We start from the raw sequence: 27,915 nt of genomic DNA on the forward strand, positions 1-27,915 counted from the left end.
GTGGTGGCACTGGACATGGCAGAAGATAGAGGTGCCCCGTGATTAGGACTGCATGGTGGTGGCACTGGACATGGCAGAGTATGGAGGTGTCCTGTAAATAGGACTGCATGGTGGTGGCACTGGATATGGCAGAATATGTTGGTGCCCCATGAATAGGGCTGCATGGTGGTGGCACTGGACATGGCAGAGTATGGAGGTGCCCCATGTTTAGGGCTGCATGGTCGTAGCATTGGACATGGCAGAGTATGGAGGTGCCCTGTGATTAAGGCTGCATGGTGGTGGCACTGGACATGGCAGAGTATAGATGTGCCCCATGATTAGGGCAGCATGGTGGTGGCACTAGACATGGCAGAGTATGGAGGTGTCCTGTAAATAGGACTGCATGGTAGTGGCACTGGACATGGCAGAACATAGAGGTGCCCCATGATTAGGGCTGCATGGTGGTGGCACTGGATATGGCAGAATATGGTCCTGCCCCACGAATAGGGCTGCATGTTGGTGGCACTGGACATGGCAGAGTATGGAGGTGCCCCGTGATTAGGGCTGCATGGTAGTGGCACTGGATATGGCAGAATATGGAGGTGCCCCATGAATAGGGCTGCATGGTGGTGACACTGGACATGGCAGATTATGGAGGTGCCCCATGATTAGGGCTGCATGGTGGTGGCACTGGACATGGCAGAGTATGGAGGTGCCCCATGTTTAGGGATGCATGGTCGTGGCATTGGACATGGCAGAGTATGGAGGTGCCCTGTGATTAAGGCTGCATGGTGGTGGGACTAGACATGGCAAAATATGGAGGTGCCCTATGATTAGGGCTTCTTGGTGGTGGCACTGGACATGGCAGATTATGGAGGTGCCCCATGATTAGGGCTGCATGGTGGTGGCACTGGACATGGCAGAGTATGGAGGTGCCCCATGTTTAGGGATGCATGGTCGTGGCATTGGACATGGCAGAGTATGGAGGTGCCCTGTGATTAAGGCTGCATGGTGGTGGGACTAGACATGGCAAAATATGGAGGTGCCCTATGATTAGGGCTTCTTGGTGGTGGCACTGGACATGGCAGAGTATGGAGGTGCCCCAGGATTAGGGCTGCATGGTGGTGGTGCAACAGTGCGTAGAACATGGCAGAATCCTTCTTTTGTATAGGGTGGGAATGGACCTTCAGCCTGATTGAATGATCCATTAAGGGATGTTGAACTTTGACCAGTCTGTGGTGGTGAAAAAACAAAAAAACGATATTACATATTTTTGTGTGCAGTAACAGTTGCTGTTCTCCACCTCAGATGGATCAAAGGTTATCTCCTGTATCTCGCTGTATCATGCAAGCTCCTTTTGGCAAGTCAGGCAAATTTCATACGCATAGTATACAAGAGGTGGACACAACACATGGGGGAACCTCCTCTTCCAGAACCAAGTTATGCCAGCAAGGACTCAACACCCTCAGGATCTGTGTATGTTTTATCTCACCATGTGCAATCCACCTTGTCCCCCTACCCAGTTGAAATCCTTTCTTCACATGGCTTTCCAGTAGCTGCCAGCAAAATTAGGGGGCAAATCTTTTGGAGTAAGAAATCTAGATCCCAGCGAAGGTGTCTTAGTCTACATTACTGCTTACCCCTGGGGTTCCTTCTTTCATCTTCTTTTTAAGAGTACATTTGGCCATTATATATTATATATTATAGAGACAATCAGGACAAAACTGTTTTGGAGACAGTAGAAAAATTTTGGAAAAACATTGTGCCTATATCGCTCCGTCCTTTGGGAATTTCTCAAAGCTTTGCAGTACAGTTCAAGCCTCGACAGCAATGACAGGTTACAGAAGCTCCCATCCAGGCAGTTTGTGAGGTAGCACATCCCGAAACCATCAGTAGTGACCTCCCTGAAGCTGGGTTTTCCCATTGCTCTATATCAGTGGTTGCCAATCTTTCGGATCTCACAGAACACTAAACTCAATATTTGTAATCCCGTGGACCACTAACATGAATTTTACATGCCTTACACACAATGCTCCGGCTCTCTGCCCCCCTCCTCAGGATCACACTGCTGCCTTACACACAATGCTCCGGCTCTCTGCCCCCCTCCTCAGGATCACACTGCTGCCGTATACACACAATGCACCGACTCTCTGCCCCCCTACTTAGGATCACACTGCTGCCTTATACACACAATGCTCCGGCTCTCTGTCCCCCTACTCAGGATCACACTGCTGCAGCTCTCTGCCCCCCTACTCAGGATCACACTGCTGCCTTATACACACAATGCGCCGGCTTTCTGCCCCCCTACTCAGGATCACACTGCTGCCATATACACACAATGCGCCGGCTCTCTGCCCCCCTACTCAGGATCACACTGCTGCCTTATACACACAATGCTCTGGCTCTCTGCCCCCCTACTCAGGATCACACTGCTGCCTTATACACACAATTCTGACTCTCTGCCCCCCTCTGCCAATTTCTCCCCACCCCCCACACTCTGCATCACACTGCTGCTTTTACACAGACTCATCTTTGAATCTCACCTCCTTATTCAGCCATGTGCTCGAGCTCCATGCTTCCTCCCACATTCTGTGATCAGCGCTGCCATTGGAAGTGTCCCCTCCATCTTCACCTCCCGCTCTCTGCACTACTCCCGGCACTATCCTCTGAGTTCACAGGAGCCACAACTACAGAGGCTGCATCAGGTATCCAGTACTATGACAGTATTGACTGTCGGTGTGCATTGAGAACACTGAATACAACATCGGGCCACAATGCTGATTAGCGGCAGAACCCTTGGGAACCACCAAAGTATTCTCGTGGACCATCAGTGGTCCACGGACCACTGGTTGGCGACCGCTGCTCTATTTCACCTTATCCAGGTCATATGCAACACTTTCTTGCATAGTCAGCAGTTAGGAGTTACAGAAGTCCTCATCTGGGCTTTGTGTGAGGCAGTAGATCCCCGAAGCCATCAGAAGGGACCTCCTGGAAGAAAATAATCGTTCTAGATTACTTTATCCATGTCATACACAACTTAGTGTTCTCTGGTAATATTAGTGAGTTCACAGGCATGAACTGGGTAGCTCTCAGGCCAAGGATCCTGCAGTAAAAAAAAAAAAAAAAAAAAAGGATTCTTTCATACCTGTCTATGTGATTACATTTTCTTCTCCAGAATTCAATCTATGTTCCATTTCAGGATGCCCATGTACATTACAATAAGTACAATTTCTCCCAAAATGAAAACCACATTCACAGTTAGTTAAAGAAGTTTGGTAAAGAAAACATTTCAAAATCAAAAGGATTTTTCTCATCACAACAGTCAAAAAAACAATCAGCAACTTGAATCCATTAATGATTAGAAAAATCAAACAAACGATCCTACTTGGGTATGACCAGGTTTAGGCAGGAAATTTCCAGGAGGAGGTATATGTGCAAGTCTTGGGATGTGATAATGAACATTTTATGTAAGATACCGTCCACCACGACAACTGCTTCTAATGTGACTTCTGTTCATTTAATGATGACACAACACAGATACGGATCCAATGAACATTTCTTTCTGGTCAAAATCAATACAGGCATAGGTCTAGTGTGAGAATAAGCAACGTCATAATTGCTGTACAATATACACACACATTAACATATCAGATCCTCCCTACAACTAGATCTGATAGCCTCATCTTCCACTCTTAACTAATTTAGGGCAAACTTGTGATGGCCACAAACCTTCTTGGGAAGCCCTTTCATAGAAGAGAAGACGAAACCTCCCAGAGTGCCACCAGAGATGCCAAAACTGCAGTGAATGACACCAGCAAAGCTTTTACCACAGACAGATGACCAACAAAGGATGTGGGGTACATTGGATATTTGTTGAAGCATAAAAAAGGTTCTGTGCTGGGGTGAAGTATATAAGAATTGGACTGAGGGCTTTGAGGCTTACCTAAAGTTTCTATTGATAATGGCTGTGGTGGTAACTCACAGGCTACCCGTGGCCGCTATCAGTAGAAACTCTTGGTAAACCTCAAAGCCATAGATCTGTCAACTTTTACAAAATTTGGTGGAATATGAGCTTTACGCTCACCATTCCACCAAGTTTTGTCAACATTGGCAGATATATTTTGGGTAAACAATACACTTGGGGACTCTGAGGTAACTCTACGAAACGCTCGATTTCGTTGTTCAGTGAATGTCAAGTCCTATGGTTGTGTAGTTGCTCCCAGATTAACAATGAGCTGGCATGGCTTGAACTTGCTAGGGCTAGGAGCTAATATTTTTGTACTACCATTCTTATAAAAAGAAGTAAAAGTGTGATGTGGAATATTTTTGAAAGGCAGCACATAGGTATGGACTCCCTCACATAATGCAATACCTGAATATTCTATGTGCAGCCTTGTTGCCAGCCACGGCCATATCGTGGTAAGGGAAGGGGGCTTGCTCTGTGCTTTAACTTCCAAAAGGTTGGTATTTACCGAGGCAGTCTAGTCTTTTGGGACACTATGAGACCTTGGAGCGCTCTGTGCACTTGGAACACTCTAGGATCTTGGGACACTGGATCTTGGGGCACTCTGGGCTCTATGTACATTCTGGGCTCTTGGGGCACTCTGGGCTGTATAGACTGTTGGGACACTCAAGGCTCTATGAACATTCTGGGATCTTGGGGCACTCTGGGCTCTATGGACATTCTGGACTCTCTGGGGACTCTGTGCTCTATAGGCTCTTGAGACAGTCTGGACTCTTGGGGCACTCGGTGCTCTAAGGACATTCTGTGCTCTATGGACATTCTGGGCTCTTGTGGCACTTGGTACTCTATAGGCACTCTGGGCTCTATGGGCTCCTGGGGCACTCTGGGCTCTATGGGCTCCTGGGGCACTCTGGGCTCTATGGGCATTCTGGGCCCTTAGAGAACCTTTTTAATGGCCAACCTGTAAATAAATTGCCAATAAAACTATGCAAGCTACTTCCTGGGATTTCCTTCTCTTCTCCAGAAGACTTTGTGTAGAAGGTTTGTGGTCATCACCAGTGTCCCCTATAGAAGACAATCGATGAACTCCTCAGTCTGAGAAATAACCATGACACATATAAATATTTAGCGATGGTCAAATTGTAAGGATCACAGGAAACCCTGATAAGAATCTAGAGAGATCCTACACGAATATAACAAAAATACACTCAGTATTTTATTTGTACTGCAAAACACACATTTTTAAATTTTTCCATATTTAATATTTAGGGTGCTTTTCTAGTTTTAAACCAGATTTTAAATTAGATTTAACTACAACTGTTGCTCAGTGCAGTTCCTGGTGATAAATACTGACATATACACAAAAATTATTTCAAACATTATTAGACTTTATAAAAAAAAATTGCAATGCAATTGATATGTTGCATAGAATTGTGCGTGAATGAGTCAGGAGCGTGGTAAACAACAGAACGTTTTCTAGTATGGTAATAGAAAAAAGCATTTGTGCAAAATAACCAACCAGACATGACAGTGCCCCTCTAAAAGGTAGCTTTCTGCCTCTCATCCAAATATAGATCTCTGGTTCCTCCAAAGGTAGGTCCCTTCCTTCCCCTGATGGTAGGTCTCATATTCCCCTCCAAAAGGTAGACAGATCTCCCCAAAAGGTAAGTCCCTCCCCCCACCGCTACAAAAAGGTACAGGTCTCTGCCATCCAAATATAGATCTCTGCTTTCTCCTCAAAGGAAGATCCCAGCCTAACTCCCAAATTTAGGTCCCTTCCTACCCCCGAAGGTAGGCGTCATATTCCCCTGAAAATGTAGGCAAGTTTCTGCCTTCCAACCAAAGGTAGATCAATGTCTCCCCAAAAGGTAGAATCCCCCCCCCTCCCTTCAAAAGTTACAGTATGTATCTGCCTCCCAACCAATGCTAGATCTCTGAACTCTCCAAAGTTAGGTCCCCCCCACCAAAGGTAGGTCTCTACTTCTCCAAAGGTAGAACACTGTCTTGCCCAAAAGGTAGCCCCCAAATTTCGGGCTCAGCCACTCCACCAAAAAAGATATCTACATCCCTCCAAAAAGTAGAATGCTGCCTCCCCCCTCAAAGGTAGGTCCCTGCCCTCCCAAGCCCTCTCCATTTCACCATCTTAAAAAGGTAGGTCTCTGCCCCCTCAAAGGTAGGTTTTAATTTTCCTTCAAAGGTAGGTCTTTGTCTCTCCCACAAAAGTAGGTCTATTCTTACATCCAATGGTATGTGTCTCTGCATCACTCCAAAGGCAAGTCTCTACCTCTTTCCCCAAAGGTCAGTTCCTCCCCACAAAAGGTAGGATTCTATCTCCTCCCAATATATGTCTTTGCAATTTAGAAGTATGCCACCTTAAGGTAGGTCACTGCCACCCCACAAGGTAAGTGTGTTCCCTTACATTTGATCAGTTTCACAATGTACTGGAGCGTACCACAAGTAATACAAAAAAACAAAACGAAAACGAGACAGGTTCCTGAAAGAATACGCAGTTCAACAAACTCCCTAAGGAACTCAGAAATACCTGACACAGCCAATCTTTTAGACTAGGAGATAGCATTTCATTATTGCATAATACTATTATACTTTAAGCTGCCTGTAAACCTATAAGCGTAGCGTAGAGCATGGCCATAAATTTCCAATGTGAAATTAAATTGATGACAGCATTCCTGTTCTACACTTCTGCCCCATAATGTTTCCAGTGAGTGAGCTGCTTCATATGAGGGAGGTCTGCAGCTCATCAGCAGGTAAAACATGGGGTCTGAGACCTCTAAAGTAGCTTTATGGGCTGCAGACATCACCAAAGGATCCCTGCAGGGCCAGGAGAGAGCCAAATGCCCCACATGATCTTACAAGTTTAGGGCCCTTTGGGTTTTTTACCCCATTAAATTAATATAGGGAGGGGACCAATTCTTTACTATAAATTCAGTTGAGCTGTAGGGAGCCTTGTGGGACCCCAATGAGCTGCTGTGCTTATCAAAAGTTGGTAAGATGTATCTGGGCAGAAACTCCAAGGGCTGAGGGTAACTGGGGGCAGATGGCCAAGTAATTAAGCCTTAAATGAAGGCACAGAATGTCAAAATATAATACTTTTCAAAATTCCCCAATAATTACCCAAACAAGACTTCACTTCAACAGCTGAGTTGACAGTAGTGATAAATTATCCACCGCTGCCTGGTCCTTCATGTTGGGTCATACCCTTGGCTGACCATACCAGATGCCAAGACCAAGCAGGGGCTTTTTCTGTGTCCCATGCTGCCAGTAAACCCAAAAAGAAGCTGGTGACTTCCCAATAAATCCAAAGTAAGTGTAACTTTATTGTTCAGAACATGGGAGGTGTCCTAGGGGGGCTTCATCTTGAAGCCTGTCTGGAACAATAAAGTTACTTATTTTGGATTTAAGGGAATGTCAACAGCTTCCTTTTAGATTTACTGGTAGATCAGGGCACAGGAAAAGCCCCTGCTACGCGTTGGCATCCAGTTGACAGAACATCCACATTTAAGATGGTCTGAACTCTTAGGATCTGAGCGTCCAGCCAACCCCTCAACAGACATTGGTACCATATCAAAGTCCATGCTGATAAAATACTATTTAGCTTGCTGAACATGGCTGAAAATTGAACTTCTTGTCTATGGAAGCCATCTTCGAGGAGCTTATTTTCGACATTTATTCAGAATCGGCTAAAGTCCAGCAGGATAACAACAAGGTCCATGAGACTTCATAACATGAACATGTTCTGCCTGAACTTCCACCACCGCTACTGGCTCTGTGCTGTTACCCTGAAGCCCAAAGTACTCCATCCAGGGGTCAGAGCCTTCAGGTCGAACCTCCACCAGGGATCCAGTCACAGATTCCGTCAGGTCCTTCTCCAAGAGGAGATGACGTATGATAACTTGAGCCAGGGAGAATGGCACTGAACTTCCCCCATAAGCGGACAACCCCATCACGTCATGATCTTCCCCATATATCAGCACTGATGGGCAGGCCCAGTAAAGGGGACTGGAGCTCTGCGAGGAACCCTGACCCTGAACAAAGTCACTGAGAAGGATCCCTGTAGATGAAGAAACAAACCCGGATCCAAAGGTGCTGTTAAGTGTGAGGGACAACACAAAGATATCTCCAGAAGCGTCAGCTATCATGATATTGCTTCCAACAGGCGCCGGGCTCCATGCTGGCAGCTGTAAAGGAAAGAATTGGGAAGACAAGTCTCTAGGCCAGGCTCCATCCTGTGCATACATTGTCTTCGAGAAATTTAGGAGACGCTCAGAAATCGACTCCATGCTTTGCTTATGTTCTTCTTCGTAAATCTTTTGAATGGAGTTGGAGAGGATTTTCCCGGCAGTGGGACCACCAGAAGTGAACAAAGTTAGTGCATCCAAGTGAAGTGTCAGCGAGTCTTCAAGGGTAAGATGTCTGGAGATGGACTCTCTGAATTTCTCATCTTCTGTAACCCCAATGTCACTCATCAGGCTGTGTATGAGGTCACTTGAAAGCACAGGGTCTGACACGGAACTTCCAATCTGATCCAAGAGTTTGCCAAGTGTGGGATTTTCTACTCTCTCTCCAACGTCTTTAAGATTTTGTTGAGGATCACAAAAGAGGCTCCGTAGACCCTCAGAGCTTAGAACCTTCTCATGATTTGCCACAAGAGCAGCACGGAGGCTGGAGTCCACCAAGAATCCCTTTTCTGCTAGAATGACAGCAGAACTTACTAGCTGAGCCCAGGGTTTCATCCCAAACTTCTGATGAAGCACCCATAACCCCTGAAGAACCTGAGGAACTCCATATGAAATTGAAGATGTTTCTCTGGGTATTGCATTTAATACTGAGGTGTTCTGTGAGGCTTTGTTGAAATAGATGGACGAGAAAACTCCACCTGAAATGACATATGGCGAGATGACTTAGCTTTATGTTAGGTATATGTTTTCATTTCAGCAAGAAAGAAGAAAATTCCACATAAACCAATTATTTCCCATTTCCCCCTAAATTCCACCAGTCCCCTCCCTCTTACCTTTGCAACTACGCTCGCGAGAATGTTGAGTAGCCCAAATCTCACAAGATGATCCTGCACTGTGCTGCAGGGTCTTCTTGTGAGATTTTGACTACATGGCATTCCCCGGGATCTTCTCTGCAGATGGATGACATACAGTAGCTCCCTACACTGTAGAAGTTGGGGAAGGTAAGGAACTGAAGGTGGAACATCTGCTTTAGGTATCAGGTTATTGATGAAGTGTAGGCGATCATTGGAGAGAAAAGTAGAAGGTGACTGGTGGAATATAGTGGTTAATTGGACACGAAAGTGATAGATGATTGGTAGAGTGTAGGGAGTAATTGGAAGTTTCAAAAACCCCCTTAATTCCACAAAATCAATAACCTTCATGTCATCCACCTGCCAAGAAGATCCCAGGGAATGCCATGTAGCCAAAATATCACAAGAAGACCCTTCAGCACAGTGGAGGGTCATCTTGTGAGATCTAGGCTACTCAACATTCTCGCGAGTGTAGTTGTAAAGTTTCTAGGGGGTTGAGGGGCCCAAAGAAAGGAGGTGAGTTGGGCGCTAGTATCCACAAAAAAAAGTTGTTTACGTAGATGAACCGGAGCTTGCCAAAATACATAAAGAAACCTGGCGGGAAAGAGGGAGGATGATGCTGCCACCAGCGCTATGGAGATTAGGGAAGGGTAATTATATTATCTAAGTATATTTCCCCCCACAGGTACATTTTAGGGAGGGGATCATGTTTTCTAACCATCAGTAAATTTACTGACAGTTTGTGTTTTTTTACAACTGTCCGTAAGTATCAGTAAATATTTTTTCTTCAGGTCATTTTTCAGGCTGTCGGTAAAAATTTTTGCTCTGTCAGTAGATTTCCCATGTTTTGCAAGTAAAAAAAATGCTACGGGAGGTTGGCAACCCTGGAGGGGAGGTGGGGCAACTTGAAAAGTGGGTACTCCTATTCACCTTCTACCCCCTGATGTGTAGATCCTCCTAATCACACTCTACCTCCCGATGTGCAGGTTATCCAAATCACCTTTTACACCTCACAGTGTAGGTCCCCGCAGTCACCTGTTATCCCCTGATGTGTAAATCCTCCAAATCACCTTCTACCCCCCGATGTGTATGTCCTCCCAATCACCTTCTAACCCTTGATGTGCAGGTCCTCTCAATCACCGTCTACCCCTTGATGTGTAGATCCTCCCAATCACCTTCTACCCCTTGATGTGTAGATCCTCCTAATCACATTCTACCCCTTGGAGGTGTAGGTCCTCCCAATCATCGTCTACCCCTTAAGGTGTAGGTCCTCCCAATCACCTTTTCCCACCTAATGTGTCCTTCCAATTATTTTCTACCCCCCTCCTCCCAGTGTGTAAGTCCTCCCAATCACCTTCTTATACCCATGTGTAGGTTTTACAAAACATCTACCTCTGGTGTGTAGGTCTTCCCAATTATCTCCTACCCTATGATGTGTAGGTATGCGTCTTCCTAATTATCTTCTACCCCATGATGTATAGGTTGTCTCAATCAACTTCTACACCTTAAATGCTGGTTTTCCTAATCGCCTTCTACATGTAGATCCACCCAAACATCTCCTACCCCTGATGTATAGGTCTTCTCAATCATATTCTGCCCCCTGATATGTAGGTCCTTTAATCACCTTCTAGTCTTAATATATAGTTCCTCCCATCACCTTTTACCGCACCCCCACTTTCCCATATGAAGTTCCACACAAAACATCTTCTACCTTTGATGTGTAATACCGTGTACACATGGTCAGACTTTCCGACAGGAAATGTTGGATGTGAGCTTGTTGTCGGAAAGTCTGACCGTGTGTATGCTCCATCGAAAATTTGCTGTCAGACTTTCCGCCAACAAATGTTTGAGAGCAGGTTCTCAAATTTTCCACCAACAAAAACTTTGTTGTCGGAAAGTCTGATCGTGTGTACACAAGTCCGTCGCACAAAAGTTCACGCATGCTCAGAATCAAGCAGAAGGAGCCGCACTGGCTATTGAACTTCCTTTTTCTCGGCTTGTCGTACGTCTTGTATATCACCACGTTCTCACGTTCGGAATTGTTGGTCAACATTTGTGTGACCGTGTGTATGCAAGACAAGTTTGAGCCAACATCCTTCGAACAAAAATCCACGGTTTGTTGGCGGAAATTCCGATCGTGTGTACGGGGCATAAGTTTTCCCAATCATCTTCCCCCCTCTGATGTGTATGTATAGGTCCTCCCAATCACATTTTACCCCGTGATGTATAGTCTGTAGTACCAATCCTACAGGTGAAGGTAGACAATCACTTACCCAAGCTGGAAGTGTGTGGGTGTAAAACCACCAAACAGAGCACAGCAGAGATTCCTGCATCAACCACCGAACCCCCTGACTGGAGGATGTCCCGAGCCAACATGGAGCATGTCTCTGTCACCATGGAAAGGAAAGAGAAACTTGATGAATGTGAGGAATATCTGTTATTTTATAATAAGATGATTTCAGGAGTAATCATTAACAGTGGTGAGTCACATTCAACTGGACTTGTTCTGTCATGATGAAGTTGTGTCCTCCTCATTTCTTTTTTTTTTTTTTTTGATATGTTTATTGATTTTGTTGTCCTTATTTCTAATGAGCGTCAGGAACATAATTTATACCCAAAGATACCAGGAACATACTCCAGTATTTGAGTAAAGAATTTGGGTATGTTGGCGCTACCTAAAAAAATTATTTTATATATTTATATACTGGGATAGCCTAAAGTATAGCACCCCCTACTCGTATTTATAGATCTTATAAAGGTGTGCAGCATAGATGAACCCCCCCTTACAGTATGGGTGGTCCCACAGCTGATAGGTATGTGCCCACTGATCATATGCTTTGGAAACTATGACAAACAACAGGTGTCGCACAGCTTACTAGGTCCTACAGCGTCTGGAAAAGAAGCCAGAGGCTATATTCCGTAAAAAAGAAAAAAGTAATAATGAAAAATTAATGATAAAAAATAACGAAGAAAAAAATGAAAAATGACAGGTAAAGGAAGTAAAACTAAAAAGTCCAGGCACTATTGTGTGATTCTGTCCAGGTTGGATAGGACAGCAATAATTGCCAAGCCAAATACAAAAGTAAAAAGTCCCTCCAATCCTCCAGGCATAAACAGCGCAGTGGAGGTGTATGTGCACCAGCTGCTAAGCAGCGTACTCCTCTCTCGTATGCCCTGGAGCAGACTGACAGAGCGTGATGCCGTTGTGCTCGCTTCGCCGTTGCTGAGGACGTCATGTGACGAAGCGCGCACAACGGCATCACGCTCTGTCAGTCTGCTCCAGGGCATACGAGAGAGGAGTACGCTGCTTAGCAGCTGGTGCACATACACCTCCACTGCGCTGTTTATGCCTGGAGGATTGGAGGGACTTTTTACTTTTGTATTTGGCTTGGCAATTATTGCTGTCCTATCCAACCTGGACAGAATCACACAATAGTGCCTGGACTTTTTAGTTTTACTTCCTTTACCTGTCATTTTTCATTTTTTCTTTGTTATTTTTTATCATTAATTTTTCATTATTACTTTTTTCTTTTTTAATTTTTTCCTTTTTTTGTAACCAACTTCGCTGGTTTAGTTCTGTCTAACCATACTCATTTTTTATGTCAAAATATCCCCGGTTTGCGGGCGTATATGGTTTTAAATAAAGTGGTCAGACTTTATCACGCTATGGAAGCTCTTTTTTTCTTACAACACATGAGGGGAAGCAACACCTCCAAGGATTGAAAAGCATAGGAGACATCCAGCACAAAACATAGCAGCAAGGCGATCCATCTCCCAACACAGGTGGAATACCTGGAAAGCTGATTACAACAGAATTATCTGTCAGACGGAACAACAAGTGAAGTGACCCAGCGGACTACACCTTTAGCGTTATACCCCTGTTGGGGTTCTGGGAGCTGGTGAGTAAGCAACCAAAGGGGAGCACGAGAGTCACCTGACAAATTGTTACAGCACCAAAGTCACCTGTGGGAACCTGAATAAATCATATAACATCAATATATGGGACTGTTGCAATACATGTTGAAGATTTAACTGTTGGATTTTCTGGGCTATTATATTTGTTCTGTTCTATGCAACTGTAATCTATGTCGATTACGCATATGATATCAGATCAGGACAGCACAATATATATATATATATATATATATATATATATATATATATATATATATATATATATATATATATATATATACACACACACACACACACACACACACACACACATCACCGCTTTGTTATATGGTTATTAATAAATGCACAGTACGGAATATAGCCTCTGGCTTCTTTTCCAGACGCTGTAGGACCTAGTAAGCTGTGCGACACCTGTTGTTTGTCATAGTTTCCAAAGCATATGATCAGTGGGCACATACCTATCAGCTGTGGGACCACCCATACTGTAAGGGGGGGTTCATCTATGCTGCACACCTTATAAGATCTATAAATACGAGTAGGGGGTGCTATACTTTAGGCTATCCCAGTATATAAAATAATTTTTTTAGGTAGCGCCAACATACCCAAAATTCTTTACTCTAATACTTCAGCAAAGAACCTCATTAGGGACTTTGTGTAAGGGAGGCAGCAACCTGAGTTTCTGAACCTATATACGCATCCTAAAGCGCAGTTTTGTTTCATATATATACACTCCAGTATTTATACCACCTTCATCTAATCACCATGGCATGTATCCAAACAGAAAAACAGATGTTGATTGTCCAAGAACCTGATGGGACGTGTGAACATTGCCGTTCAACCCTTGTTCTGTTCTGAGTCTGAATGGGGCGGGTCTCAAATTTAAACCCATCCCATCCTGTTCTTAGGTATGTGTTACGCTATCATCAGGGGTGGTGTCATTTGATGGCATCCCTGATGAACCCAGACAGTTCCCTGGTAGCTTGGTATAGCGTTCAGAGTGATTGAAGTATTGTAAAGAGTTCACGGCAATTGAATCCTTTAAGTGCACCCCTGAGGAGGGAGGAGCAGGGGGAAGATTCAGAGAGGAAGGAAGGAGCAGGAGAAAGACTGGGAGAGGAGGTAGGATCAGGAGGAAGAGGCAGGGGGAAGACTCCGAGAGGAGGAAGAGGCAGGGGGAAGACTCCGAGAGGAGGAAGAGGCAGGGGGAAGACTCCGAGAGGAGGAAGAGGCAGGGGGAAGACTCCGAGAGGAGGAAGAGGCAGGGGGAAGACTCCGAGAGGAGGAAGAGGCAGGGGGAAGACTCCGAGAGGAGGAAGAGGCAGGGGGAAGACTCCGAGAGGAGGAAGAGGCAGGGGGAAGACTCCGAGAGGAGGAAGAGGCAGGGGGAAGACTCCGAGAGGAGGAAGAGGCAGGGGGAAGACTCCGAGAGGAGGAAGAGGCAGGGGGAAGACTCCGAGAGGAGGAAGAGGCAGGGGGAAGACTCCGAGAGGAGGAAGAGGCAGGGGGAAGACTCCGAGAGGAGGAAGAGGCAGGGGGAAGACTCCGAGAGGAGGAAGAGGCAGGGGGAAGACTCCGAGAGGAGGAAGAGGCAGGGGGAAGACTCCGAGAGGAGGAAGAGGCAGGGGGAAGACTCCGAGAGGAGGAAGAGGCAGGGGGAAGACTCCGAGAGGAGGAAGAGGCAGGGGGAAGACTCCGAGAGGAGGAAGCGGCAGGGGGAAGACTCCGAGAGGAGGAAGCGGCAGGGGGAAGACTCCGAGAGGAGGAAGAGGCAGGGGGAAGACTCCGAGAGGAGGAAGCGGCAGGGGGAAGACTCCGAGAGGAGGAAGCGGCAGGGGGAAACCTCCGAGAGGAGGAAGCGGCAGGGGGAAACCTCCGAGAGGAGGAAGCGGCAGGGGGAAACCTCCGAGAGGAGGAAGCGGCAGGGGGAAACCTCCGAGAGGAGGAAGCGGCAGGGGGAAACCTCCGAGAGGAGGAAGCAGCAGGGGGAAACCTCCGAGAGGAGGAAGCAGCAGGGGGAAACCTCCGAGAGGAGGAAGCAGCAGGGGGAAACCTCCGAGAGGAGGAAGCAGCAGGGGGAAACCTCCGAGAGGAGGAAGCAGCAGGGGGAAACCTCCGAGAGGAGGAAGCAGCAGGGGGAAACCTCCGAGAGGAGGAAGCAGCAGGGGGAACCTCCGAGAGGAGGAAGCAGCAGGGGGAAACCTCCGAGAGGAGGAAGCAGCAGGGGGAAAAGTCAGAGAGGAGGAAGGAGCAGGGGGAAAAGTCAGAGAGGAGGAAGGAGCAGGGGGAAAAGTCAGAGAGGAGGAAGGAGCAGGGAGAAAAGTCAGAGAGGAGGAAGGAGCAGGGAGAAAAGTCAGAGAGGAGGAAACAGTGTTTACATTTGGTGCATAAAAAAAAACAAAAAAAACTAGTAGAAACTAGTGTTGAAAATTATATTCATAAATTGATATTATCACTAAAAAATAAAATACAAAAAGGATAAGAAAAATGGGAGGGGGGGTCTCACAAGGAGAGCCCTCAAAGATGCACAAAATTAGTCCGGTACCTCATCCTAAAAAATTCATTACACAAAGACCCCAAGTACTAAATTAGAAGGACTATAACGGTATCAATAGGTAAAAAAGTATCAAAAATATTTATTGTACAGAGTAAAAACATTGGAAAAAAAAAAAAAAAAAAAAAAAGGGAATTGTACAAATGTACCACAAACATGAGATCAAAAAAATGTTGATTATCACCAACCCCACATTTGTGGGGGATGTAAGACTTGCTGTTGCTCCGACGCAGGTTGCGTTTCGTGGGGCACAGTCCGCTTCTTCAGGGAATTTCAAACGCAGTCATACACTAGAATAAACAATGCAAATGTCAGTCGAGATCACATCTTATCACTTGGTGTAGTGGTCTAGTGATCTATTGCCACATACCTTGACATTTTGTACAAAAAAGGGATATATAAATGGAGTCAAAGAGTATATCATATGTAATCTTCACACAGTCAGCGGCCGCTCCCTCCTGATCAGATGGGACAGTCCACACACAGTTTGTAAAGGGGCCAGGCTCCTATATAAACATTCCAGATATCCATCTGGAATGATATATCATATAGGTAGTAGAGTCATCCATACAGTATATCATCATATTGCCAAGTACACTATATGATTAGGCCAAGGATATCATAATGTGGGGTCCCATAATTACAAACTACACCCCTATTGTTTATTCTAGAGTATGACTAAGTTTCAAATTTCCTGAAGAAGTGGGCTGTGCCCTGCGAAACTCAACCTGCGTCAGAGCAACAGCAAGTCTTACATGTGGGGCTGGTGATAATCAACACTAAGAAGAACAATTTTATGTTCATTTTTTGATGTCACGTTTGTGGTACGTATGTACAATTTCATTTTTTTCCAATGTTTTTACTCTGTACAATAAATATTTTTGATCATTTTTTACCTATTAGTAGTGTTATAGTCCTTCTAGTTTAGTAGTTAGGGTCTTTGTATAATAAAATACAAAAGGAAAATTCTAAAACAAAAACTATTCACAGCTTTCTTAAAATACCCCTAAGAGGTCATAGGGTTCTATAATCACCAGATTATATTCCTCACCAGAGTCGGTAACGGCTGCTGCTTGGTGAAAGGTGCTTCCAAAATGGTGATGGCCAGAAGAAGAGTTTCCATCTTCATCTCCCTCATTCTCTTCTTGGTCCGATGTTTGGGAATCATGGTGGTGGTGATGACCTTCTCCTAGCTCTTCATGGTTGGTCAGTGATGGGGGACCTTCAAAAACACTACTATCCGAGGACTCGTCAAGGTGGTCACTGAACTTTGGTTGTGTGGCTGGTGTTTCTGTATTTCTGAACTTGACGTCGTACAAGACAAAGCTGACGGCCACCACCAGTAGGAGTAAGGAGGAGAAGATTCGAAAACAGGATTCTCTATAGCGTTCCCGGATGATGGGCGATGATGGCTGGCTGCAAAAACAATGAAAACGATTTATTCTATATATCATTATAGTAAACTCATATTGTTCTCACCAAACCAAGTTATGTGTTCAAGTAACTCATCCCTGAAGCAATACTCAATACATAGACATTAAGTAGGACTTTGAATAGGTTTTAATGGTTTTGATCTGTATTAAATAAAGATTTTTTTTTATTAATTTTGTATCTATTTAATATTCTATATATCATCATGTTTGGTATCTCATCTCCTCTTCATATATCTTTCCAAATCACACACACCCACCTCTCCAATCTCTGACCATGGGTACCATATCTAGCAAAAAAAAAAAAAGTTCTGGTATACTTATGGTATGGATTTGTTTTGGCAAATGAAGTAGTGTTAGTAGAAGTACTATAGAAGCAAATGGAAATCAGATTAGGGTTTAATGGCAGAATTGCATATTAAGATGTCAGGGTTAGGTTGAGGGATAGTGGAAAGGGTTGGGTTGATGAATAGAAGTTAGGTAGAGGATTAGTGGAAAGGAATGGGTTGAGGGATGGAGGTTAGGTTGAGGGTTAGTGGAATGGGTTAGGCCGAAAAATGCAGGTTAGGTTGGGGATTAGTAGAAAGGGTTAGGCTGAGTGATGAGGGTTAAGTTGAAGATTAGTGGAAAGGGTTGGGTTGAGGGATAAAGGTTAGGTTGAAGGTTAATGGAAAGGGTTAAGCTTAGGGATGGAGGTAAGGGTGAGGATTAGTGGAAAGGGCTAGGCTGAGTGGAGGTTAGGTTGAGGATTAGTGGAAAGGGTTAGGCTGAGGGTTAGTGGAAAGAGTTAGGGTTAGATTAAGGATTAGTGGAAAGGGTTAAGTTGAGGGATAATGGTTAGGTTGAGGGATAGTGGAAAGGGTTAGGCTGAGGGATGAAGGGTCGGTTGAAGGTTTGAGGTTAGGTTGGGGGTTAGTGGAAAGGGTTAGGTTGAGGATTAGTGGAAAGGGTTAGGCTGAGGGATAGAGGTTAGGTTGAGGGTTAGTGGAAAGCAGTGGTGGCTGGTGCTCAATACTCTGGGGGGGGGGGCAAACCAATATCACCCCCCCCCCCGTTAGGTTGAGTGTTAATGGAAAGGGTTAGGGTTACATTATGGATTAGTGGAAAGGGTTAGGTTGAGGGATGGAGGTTAGGTTAACGGTTAGTGGAAAGGGTTAGGGTTACATTGGGGATTAGTGGAAAGGGTTATGTTGAGGGAGGGAGGTTAAGTTAAGGGTTAGGCTGAGGGATGGAAGTTAGGTTGAAAATTGCTCCACTAGTGAGCTCCCAAGGGAATCATATCTACTATACCACTTCCTGGTATCTATCCTAGCTCCCCTCTTTTCTCGGATATCTATCTATCTATCTTTATTTGATCTACTTTATAGGTGTCCTAACCTTTATTGAGTGACTGGCAAGCTCTATTTAAGAATGTGTTACTTTTTAAAAGGGACAAGTCCCAGTCTTAAGGGGTGTTGTTACTACTGTGGGGCAAAAAAGTATTTAGTCAGCCATCAATTGTGCAAGTTCTCCCACTTAAAAAGATGAGAGAGGCCTATAATTGTCATCATAGGTATACCTCAACTACGAGGGACAAAATGTGGAAACAAATCAGTCTGATTTTTGAAAGAATGTATTTACAAATGATGGTGGAAAATAAGTATTTGGTCAATATGAAAAGTTCATCTCAATACTTTGTTATATATCCTTTGTTGGCAATGACAGAGGTCAAACGTTTTCTGTAAGTCTTCACAAGGTTGTCACACACTGTTGCTGGTATGTTGGCCCATTCCTCCATGCAGATCTCCTCTAGAGCAGTGATGTTTTGGGGCTGTCGCTGGGCAACACAGACTTTCAACTCCCTCCAAACGTTTTCTATGGAGTTGAGATCTGGAGACTGGCTAGGCCACTCCAGGACCTTGAAATGCTTCTTACGAAGCCACTCCTTCGTTGCCCGGGATCATTGTCATGCTGAAAGACCCAGCCACGTTTCATCTTCAATGCCCTTGCTGATGGGAGGAGGTTTGCACTCAAAATCTAACTATACATGGCCCCATTCATTCTTTCATGTACACGGATCAGTCGTCCTGTTTCCTTTGCAGAGAAACAGCCCCAAAGCATGATGTTGCCACCCCCATGCTTCACAGTAGGTATGGTGTTCTTTGGTTGCAACTCAGCACTCTCTCTCCTCCTAACACGACGAGTTGAGTTTCTACCAAACAGTTCTACTTTGGTTTCATCTGACCATATGACATTCTCCCAATCCTCTTCTGGATCATCCAAATGCTCTCTAGCAAACCTCAGAGGGGCCTGGACATGTACTGGCTTAAGCAAGGGGGACACGTCTGGCAGTGCAGGATCTGAGTCCCTGGCGGCGTAGTGTGTTACTGATGGTAGCCTTTGTTACGTTGGTCCCAGCTCTCTGCAGGTCATTCACTAGGTCCCCCCGTGTGGTTCTGGGATTTTTGCTCACCGTTCTTGTGATCATTTTGACCCCACGGGGTGAGATCTTGTGTGGAGCCCCAGATCGAGGGAGATTATCAGTGGTCTTGTATGTCTTCCATTTTCTAATTATTGCTCCCACAGTTGATTTCTTCACACCAAGCTGCTTGCCTATTGCAGATTCAGTCTTCCCAGCCTGGTGCAGGTCTACAATTTTGTTTCTGGTGTCCTTCGACAGCTCTTTGGTCTTCACCATAGTGGAGTTTGGAGTGTGACTGTTTGAGGTTGTGGACAGGTGTCTTTTATACTGATAACAAGTTCAAACAGGTGCCATTAATACAGGTAATGAGTGGAGGACAGAGGAGCCTCTTAAAGAAGAAGATACAGGTCTGCGAGAGCCAGAAATCTTGCTTGTTTGTAGGTGACCAAATACTTATTTTCCACCATAATTTGCAAATAAATTATTTCAAAAATCAGACAATGTGATTGTCTGGATTTGTTTCCCCAATTTTGTCTCTCACAGTTGAGGTATACCTATGATGACAATTACAGGCCTCTCTCATCTTTTTAAGTGGGAGAACTTGCACAATTGGTGGCTGACTAAATACTTTTTTGCCCCACTGTATATATGATAAGTACTACTGTATATGGTTTGATTATAAAGTTAGTCTAATCTTTTACACCCCTCATGAGGATTGCTGTGGCTTTAAGCTTCCATCAATCCATACACCCTTCATCGTATATACAGTATCTGACAAAAGTAAGTACACCCCTCACATGTAACAATTTTCTTCTATCTTTTTATGTGACAACACTGAAGAAATGACACTTGTCTACAATGTAAAGTAGTGAGTGTACAGCTTGTATAACAGTGTAAATTTGCTGTCCCCTCAAAATAACTCCACACACAGCCATTAATGTCTAAACCGCTGGCAACAAAAGTCAGTACACCCCTAAGTGAAAATGTCCAAATTGGGCCCAATTAGCCATTTTCCCTCCCCGGTGTCATGCGACTCTTTAGTGTTACAAGGTCTCGGGTGTGAATGGGGAGCAGGTGTGTTAAATTTGGTGTTATCGCTCTCACTCTCTCATACTGGTCATTGGAAGTTCAACATCAGCACCTCATGGCAAAGAACTCTCTGAGGATCTAAAGAAAAAAAACGTTGCTCTACATAAACATAGGATATATATACTATGATATAAGAAGATTGCCAATATGGGGATTTGGTCACTCCATATTACTATATGGTGCTTAAGCCCACTTACTGTGACAAAGTACCCCATGATTAGTGGGTCCTACACTATCCATAGAATGGGAGATCCTTCTTCTCTGAACCATGGGAGACATACACTCCTCTATATGGGAGAACTAAAAGACTCCACCCATGACACAGGTGGACACTAATGAGAGGTACTTAATGAGGGAGTGGGGTGCTCCTCACCCAAAAGGATTTGGTCAGAATCCATACAATAGAAAAGCAAGATATTTGGGGGTCACACCCTAAAAGATGCAATAAAGATGGTGCAGCCATAAGACCGTACAACAGAACAAAATATTACAGCACACACATGCAAAAAAGACATTTACCTCCTACAAGGCTTATTAAAAACACCTAAACACTTTAAAAAAATATGGGGATTTGGTCACACCATATTATTATATGGTGCTTAAGCCCACTTACTGCGACAAAGACTGGGATGCCATTACAGGTCATGTGTGTAAAGGCAGGCGTCCCAATACTTTTGATAATATAGTCCATATATAATATATAACAGTGCTTCTCAACTCCAGTCCTCAAGGCGCACCAACAGGTCATGTTTTCAGGCTCTCCATTATTTTGCACAGGTGATTGATCAGTTTCATTGCCTTGGCAATTACCACAGCCATTTCATCAGAGGGAAATCCTGAAAACATGACCTGTTGGGGCGCCTTGAGGACTGGAGTTGAGAAACACTGATATATAATATATATGTATATATTGGCCAGGAACAGCTGTATACATATTGGTTAGAAGTGATGTATACTGTAGTGTGGGGGATGGAGTCGTGTCCTGTTACCTGTCACCAGCACAACCGGTGTATCGGGTTCTGCCGGTGGAGTGTGTCAGACCTGTATGGCTGGATGCCCCGTGTTGTTCATGAATGCCCTGTGCTGGTCGGGAATGCCCCATGCTGGTCGGGAATGCCCCATGCTGGTCGGGAATGCCTTGTGTTGTTCTTGAATGCCCCGTGCTGGTCGGGAATGCCCCGTGCTGGTCGGGAATGCCCCGTGCATACCCTGTGCTGGTCTGGAATGCCCTGTGCTGGTCGGGAATGCCCCGTGCTGGTCGGGAATGCCCTGTGCATGCCCTGTGCTGGTCGGGAATGCCCTGTGCATGCCCTGTGCTGGTCGGGAATGGCCTGTGCTGGTCGGGAATGGCCTGTGCTGGTCGGGAATGGCCTGTGCATGCCCTGTGCTGGTCGGGAATGCCCCGTGCTGGTCGGGAATGCCCTGTGCATGCCCTGTGCTGGTCGGGAATGGCCTGTGCTGGTCGGGAATGGCCTGTGCTGGTCGGGTATACCTGGAGTTGCGTGGAAATGCTCTGAGCCGGTCATGAACACAGCCAGAAATGACTTTGGGAGGATCTGATCACTGGAAGACAAAAGAGATAGAAGATGATGCGTATGCGTTCTTTCCAGTGATCCTTTTTCGGGGCTCCATCCAGATCCACGCTCTACATTGGGGCACACTTTATCAGATTGAAGTTTAATGTCTTTTGGATCACAAATGAGAGTAAACGAGGACACACCCAAAGATACCCATATAGAACTGAGATGACTGTCATCAGAGTGTATGATTGGGGACAATCCCTATGGACAGTCTATGACCTCTACAGACCAGGGGAAGTATTATTTGGCAGGATTGGTACATTTTTGACGTGGGCTAAAAGTATCACTTCCAGATACAGTATCTCACAAAAGTAAGTACACCCCTCACATTTTTGTCTATATTTTTTCATGTGACAACACTGAAGAAATGACACTTGGCTACAATGTAAAGTAGTGAGTGTACAGCTTGTATAACAGTGTAAATTTACTGTCCCCTCAAAATAACTCAACACACAGCCATTAATGTCTAAACCGCTGGCAACAAAAGTCAGTACACTCCTAAGTGAAAATCTCCAAATTGGACCCAAAGTGTCAATATTTTGTGTGGCCACCATTATTTTCCAGCACTGCCTTAACCCTCTTGGGCATGTAGGTCACCAGAGCTTCACAGGTTGTCACTGGAGTCCTCTTCTACTCCTCCATGATGACATCACAGAGCTGGTGGATGTTAGAGGCCTTGCGCTCCTCCACCTTCCGTTTGAGGATCCCCCACAGATGATCAATAGGGTTTAGGTCTGGAGACATGCTTGGCCAGTCCATCACCTTTACCCTCAGCTTCTTTAGCAAGGCAGTGGTGGTCTTGGAGGTGTGTTTGGGGTCGTTATGTTGGAATACTGCCCTGCGGTCCAGTCTCTGAAGGGAGGGGATCATGCTCTGCTTCAGTATGTCACAGTACATGTTGGCATTCATGGTCCCCTCAATGATCTGTAGCTCCCCAGTGCCGGCAGCACTCATGCAGCCCCAGACCATAATACTCCCACCACCATCCTTGACTGTAGACAAGACACACTTGTCTTTGTACTCCTCACCTGGTTGCCCCCACACACGCTTATCACCATCTGAACCAAATAAGTTTATCTTGGTCTCATCAGACCACAGGACATGGTTCCAGTAATCCATGTCCTTAGTCTGCTTGTCTTCAGCAAACTGTTTGCGGACTTTCTTGTGCATCATCTTTAGAAGAGGCTTCCTTCTGGGATGACAGCCATGCAGACCAATTTGATGCAGTGTGCGGCGTATGGTCTGAGCACTGACAGGCTGACCCCCCCACCCCTTCCAATGCTGGCAGCACTCATACGTCTATTTCCCAAAGACAACCTCTGAAAATGACGCTGAGCATGTGACCTCAACTTCTTTGGTGGACCAAGGCGAGGACTGTTCTGAGGGGAACCTGTCCTGTTATACCGCTGTATGGTCTTGGCCACTGTGCTGCAGCTCAGTTTCAGTGTCTTGGCAATCTTCTTATATCATAGTATATATATCCTATGTTTATGTAGAGCAACATTTTTTTTTTTTTAGACCCTCAGAGAATTCTTGCATTGCATAGAGAAGCACAAAGACCCAGTAATGACATCACCGGGTATAAAATGATTTTATTTAAGCGTTTCATTAGCATATTGATGGGGGGACCAGAGAAGGACGACATATAAATAGATTCAACTTCAACTCCTTCACACCATGAGGTGCTTCCAGAGGTAAACTTTTTTTAAGGGCCACCCTAAATGTGCCACCCAGCACCGCCCCCTCCCTGACGCCCAGCACCGCCCCCTCCCTGACACCCAGCGCCTCCCCCTCCCTGACACCCAGCACCTCCCCCTCACCGACACCCAGCACCTCCCCCTCACCGACACCCAGCACCTCCCCCTCACCGACACCCAGCACCTCCCCCTCACCGACACCCAGCACCTCCCCCTCACCGACACCCAGCACCTCCCCCTCACCGACACCCAGCACCTCCCCCTCACCGACACCCAGCACCTCCCCCTCACCGACACCCAGCACCTCCCCCTCACCGACACCCAGCACCTCCCCCTCACCGACACCCAGCACCTCCCCCTCACCGACACCCAGCACCTCCCCCTCACCGACACCCAGCACCTCCTCCTCACCGACACCCAGCACCTCCTCCTCACCGACACCCAGCACCTCCCCCTCACCGACACCCAGCACCTCCCCCTCACCGACACCCAGCACCTCCCCCTCACCGACACCCAGCACCTCCCCCTCACCGACACCCAGCACCTCCCCCTCACCGACACCCAGCACCTCCCCCTCACCGACACCCAGCACCTCCCCCTCACCGACGCCCAGCACCTCCCCCTCACCGACGCCCAGCACCTCCCCCTCACCGACACCCAGCACCTCCCCCTCACCGACACCCAGCACCTCCCCCTCACCGACACCCAGCACCTCCTCCTCACCGACACCCAGCACCTCCTCCTCACCGACACCCAGCACCTCCCCCTCACTGACAATCAGCACCGCCCCCTCCCTGACACCCAGCACCTCCCCCTCACCGACACCCAGCACCTCCCCCTCACTGACAATCAGCCACATCCAGCCATACAGGTCTGACACCCTCCACCGGCAGAACCTGATACACCGGTTGTGCTGGTGACAAGTGACAGGACACGACTCCATCCCCAACACTACAATATACATCACTTCTAACCAATATGTATACAGCTAATTATGGCATATATATGTATATGGAGTGTATTACCAAAAGTATTGGGACGCCTGCCTTTACACACACATGAACTTTAATGACATCCCAGTCTTAGTCCGGAGGGTTCAATATTGAGTTGGCTCCGCCTTTTACAGCTTCAGCTCTTCTGGGAAGGCTGTCCACAAGGTTTAGGAGGGTGTCTATGGGAATGTTTGACCATTCTTCCAGAAGAGCATTTGTGAGGTAAGGTACTGATGTTGGACGAGAAGGCCTGGCTCGCTGTCTCCTCTCTAATTCATCCCAAAAGGCCTAATTCACACCTTATGGCATTTTTAGTGCTTTTTGCAGATTTGCACTACAGAACACGTTCCATAGGAAACCATGTTACATGGACTGTAGTGCAAATCTGCAAAATGCAAAAAGCACTAAAAATGCCGCAAGGTGTGAATCCAGCCTTAAGGTGTTCTATGGGGTTGAGGTCAGGACTCTGTGCAGGCTGGATACAAAGAGGCTGAATACAAATTCCCCCCCCCCCCCCCACACTTTTCACATATTTGTATCATTTATCATTTTCCTTCCACTTCACAATTATGTGCCACTTTGTGTTGGTCTGTCACATAAAATCCCAATAAAATACATTTATGTTTTTGGTTGTAACATGACAAAGTGTGGGAAATTTCAGGGGGTATGAATACTTTTTCAAGGCACTGTATATATTTGTGGCCGGTATACAGATACGGAGTACAGAGCAAACCTGATTGGACATAATGCCAGAGTATATGTTTTACACAGTGTGCTGGGCTGACACTCCGACCTCCGCACAGAGTACATCACTGTATATAGGAAGTAGTATATAGCACTATATACATACCTGTGTCACCTGTATACATATATACATCTCTATACAGATCTCTATATACAAATCTATATATACACCTCAATATACACACACACACCTCTATATACACCTCTATATACAAATCTCTATATACACATCTCTATATACACACACACACACCTGTATATACACACACACACACACACACACACATCTCTATATACACCTCTATATACAAATACACACCTGTATATATACACACACACACACACACATCTCTATATACACCTCTATATACAAATCTCTATATACACCTTCCCTGGGTCACATTTCTGTCTTATAACACCAGAAACTAATTACAGCATGTGAGTATATACTGTACAGTATATAGAGATAGTCATACCTGTACAGGTAGATGGTGACCCCTCCTCTAGGGATATATAATATATGTATAGATGGTGACCCCCTATATAGAGACATATAGATATTACCTGTACAGGTAGATGGAGACCTCCTCCCTCTCCTCCTCCCCCGGGGTGTTCTGCACTTTCTGGTATCGGATTTCGGGTCTCGGGGTAGCCATCTGATCACCTGTCCTCACCTCTTCCTGACTCACCTGTTACCACTGACACCCGAGACACGCCCACTACCTGTCCATCTCCGCCCACCTCCTGTCCTCACCTCTTCCTGACTCACCTGTTACCACTGACACCAGAGACACGCCCACTACCTGTCCATCTCCGCCCACCTCCTGTTCATCCCCGCCCACCTCCTGTCCTCACCTCTTCCTGACTCACCTGTTACCACTGACACCCGAGACACGCCCACTACCTGTCCATCTCCGCCCACCTCCTGTCCTCACCTCTTCCTGACTCACCTGTTACCACTGACACCCGAGACACGCCCACTACCTGTCCATCTTCGCCCATCTCCTGTTCATCCCCGCCCACCTCCTGTCCATCTCCACCCACCTCCTCTCCATCTCCGCCCACCGCCTGTCCTCACCTCTTCCTGACTCACCTGTTACCAGTGACACCCGAGACACGCCCACTACCTGTCCATCTCCGCCCACCACCTGTCCATCTCCACCCAACTCCTGTCCATCTCCGCCCACCACCTGTCCATCTCCACCCAACTCCTGTCCATCTCCGCCCACCTCCTGTCCATCTCCACCCACCTCCTGTCCATCTCCACCCACCACCTGTCCATCTCCGCCCACCACCTGTCCATCTCCGCCCACCTCCTGTCCATCTCCACCCAACTCCTGTCCTCACCTCTTCCTGACTCACCTGTTACCAGTGACACCCGAGACACGCCCACTACCTGTCCATCTCCGCCCACCACCTGTCCATCTCCACCCAACTCCTGTCCATCTCCGCCCACCTCCTGTCCATCTCCGCCCACCACCTGTCCATCTCCACCCAACTCCTGTCCATCTCCGCCCACCTCCTGTCCATCTCCGCCCACCTCCTGTCCATCTCCACCCACCTCCTCTCCATCTCCACCCAACTCCTGTCCTCACCTCTTCGTGACTCACCTGTTACCAGTGACACCCGAGACACGCCCACTACCTGTCCATCTCCGCCCACCACCTGCCCATCTCCGCCCACCTTTATAGGAGTCTTACGCTCCCAGCAGTCTTTAGCCGTTCAGACTTCACTCGGTGTCCCGCCCACTTTCAGTTATCCTCCGCCCCCTCCTCTATCCTACCTGTGTGCTGAGCTGGTAGCAGCCGCTCCCACCCTCCTACTGTACACATACTGTATTATTGCCCCTCCTATTAATTTATATTATCTATTATTAATATTATTATTACCCTTTCTATTATTTTATATAATTTATTATTACCCATTCTATTATATTATATATCACTGTACACATACTGTATTATTATTATTATTACTCATCGTTATTTATTATAAAATATTATTACACACCCATTATTTTATGTGATTATTATTATTACATTCATCCTGATTAATATTATTGATCACACCCATCACCATCAATTGTTACGCTCTGTATTCATCATCCTCTCCATATTCACATGTGGGGTCCAAGCTGTCCAGGACTAGAGATGTGACTTCTGCAGGGGGGCTCAGTGATTACAGTAAGAATAAAGCTGTGGGAAGCAAAGGGGCCCATTGCTCCTGACCCCCCCCCCCCTCTGGGGGGATCTAGTTCACACCCCCCCCCCCCCCCCTGGAGGGATCTAGTTCACCACTGTCACTGGACAGCCTGGTCTGAATGGAGATCATCTAAGTGAAGGCATTTATAATGGAGAAGGAATTCCTGTACTGAGTGTGATAATTGTTGTGTCATGAAAAGGGGGGGGGGGGGGCATCTCCAGGTTTCAGGTTGGGGCTCAGTGTGCATCGAAGGCATAGAAATAAGGTGAGGTCACTTGGAGGAACAGGAGTGCTGGGGTCACTGGAGACACTGGGGACATTAGA

At 46.2% G+C, this 27,915-nt stretch overlaps 1 protein-coding gene across 1 annotated transcript; it reads right to left on the reverse strand.

The window, feature by feature from the left end:
- Positions 1 to 3,474: 3,474 nt before the first annotated feature.
- Positions 3,475 to 26,209, reverse strand: LOC141123623 (glutathione hydrolase 6-like). Its single transcript, XM_073612067.1, has 4 exons — positions 25,954 to 26,209; positions 16,508 to 16,872; positions 11,264 to 11,377; positions 3,475 to 8,837 (listed from the first exon to the last, which is right to left on the reverse strand). Exons 1-4 carry the CDS (start codon positions 26,043 to 26,045, stop codon positions 7,642 to 7,644), a joined length of 1,767 nt encoding a protein of 588 aa, XP_073468168.1. The 5' UTR covers positions 26,046 to 26,209; the 3' UTR covers positions 3,475 to 7,641.
- Positions 26,210 to 27,915: the final 1,706 nt, after the last annotated feature.

The sequence above is a fragment of the Aquarana catesbeiana genome, linkage group LG01, assembly GCF_042186555.1.
Source record: "Aquarana catesbeiana isolate 2022-GZ linkage group LG01, ASM4218655v1, whole genome shotgun sequence".
Lineage (NCBI taxonomy): Eukaryota > Metazoa > Chordata > Amphibia > Anura > Ranidae > Aquarana > Aquarana catesbeiana.

Coding starts and splice junctions, on each gene's coding strand:
- LOC141123623 (XM_073612067.1), bottom strand. CDS start 26,045: ATGGCTACCCCGAGACCCGAAATCCGATACCAGAAAGTGCAGAACACC. Junction 11,378..16,507: donor AGCAGCCGTTACCGACTCTG/GTGAGGAATATA, acceptor CCATGGTGACAG/AGACATGCTCCATGTTGGCT. Junction 8,838..11,263: donor CCCACACACTTCCAGCTTGG/GTAAGTGATTGT, acceptor ATGTCATTTCAG/GTGGAGTTTTCTCGTCCATC.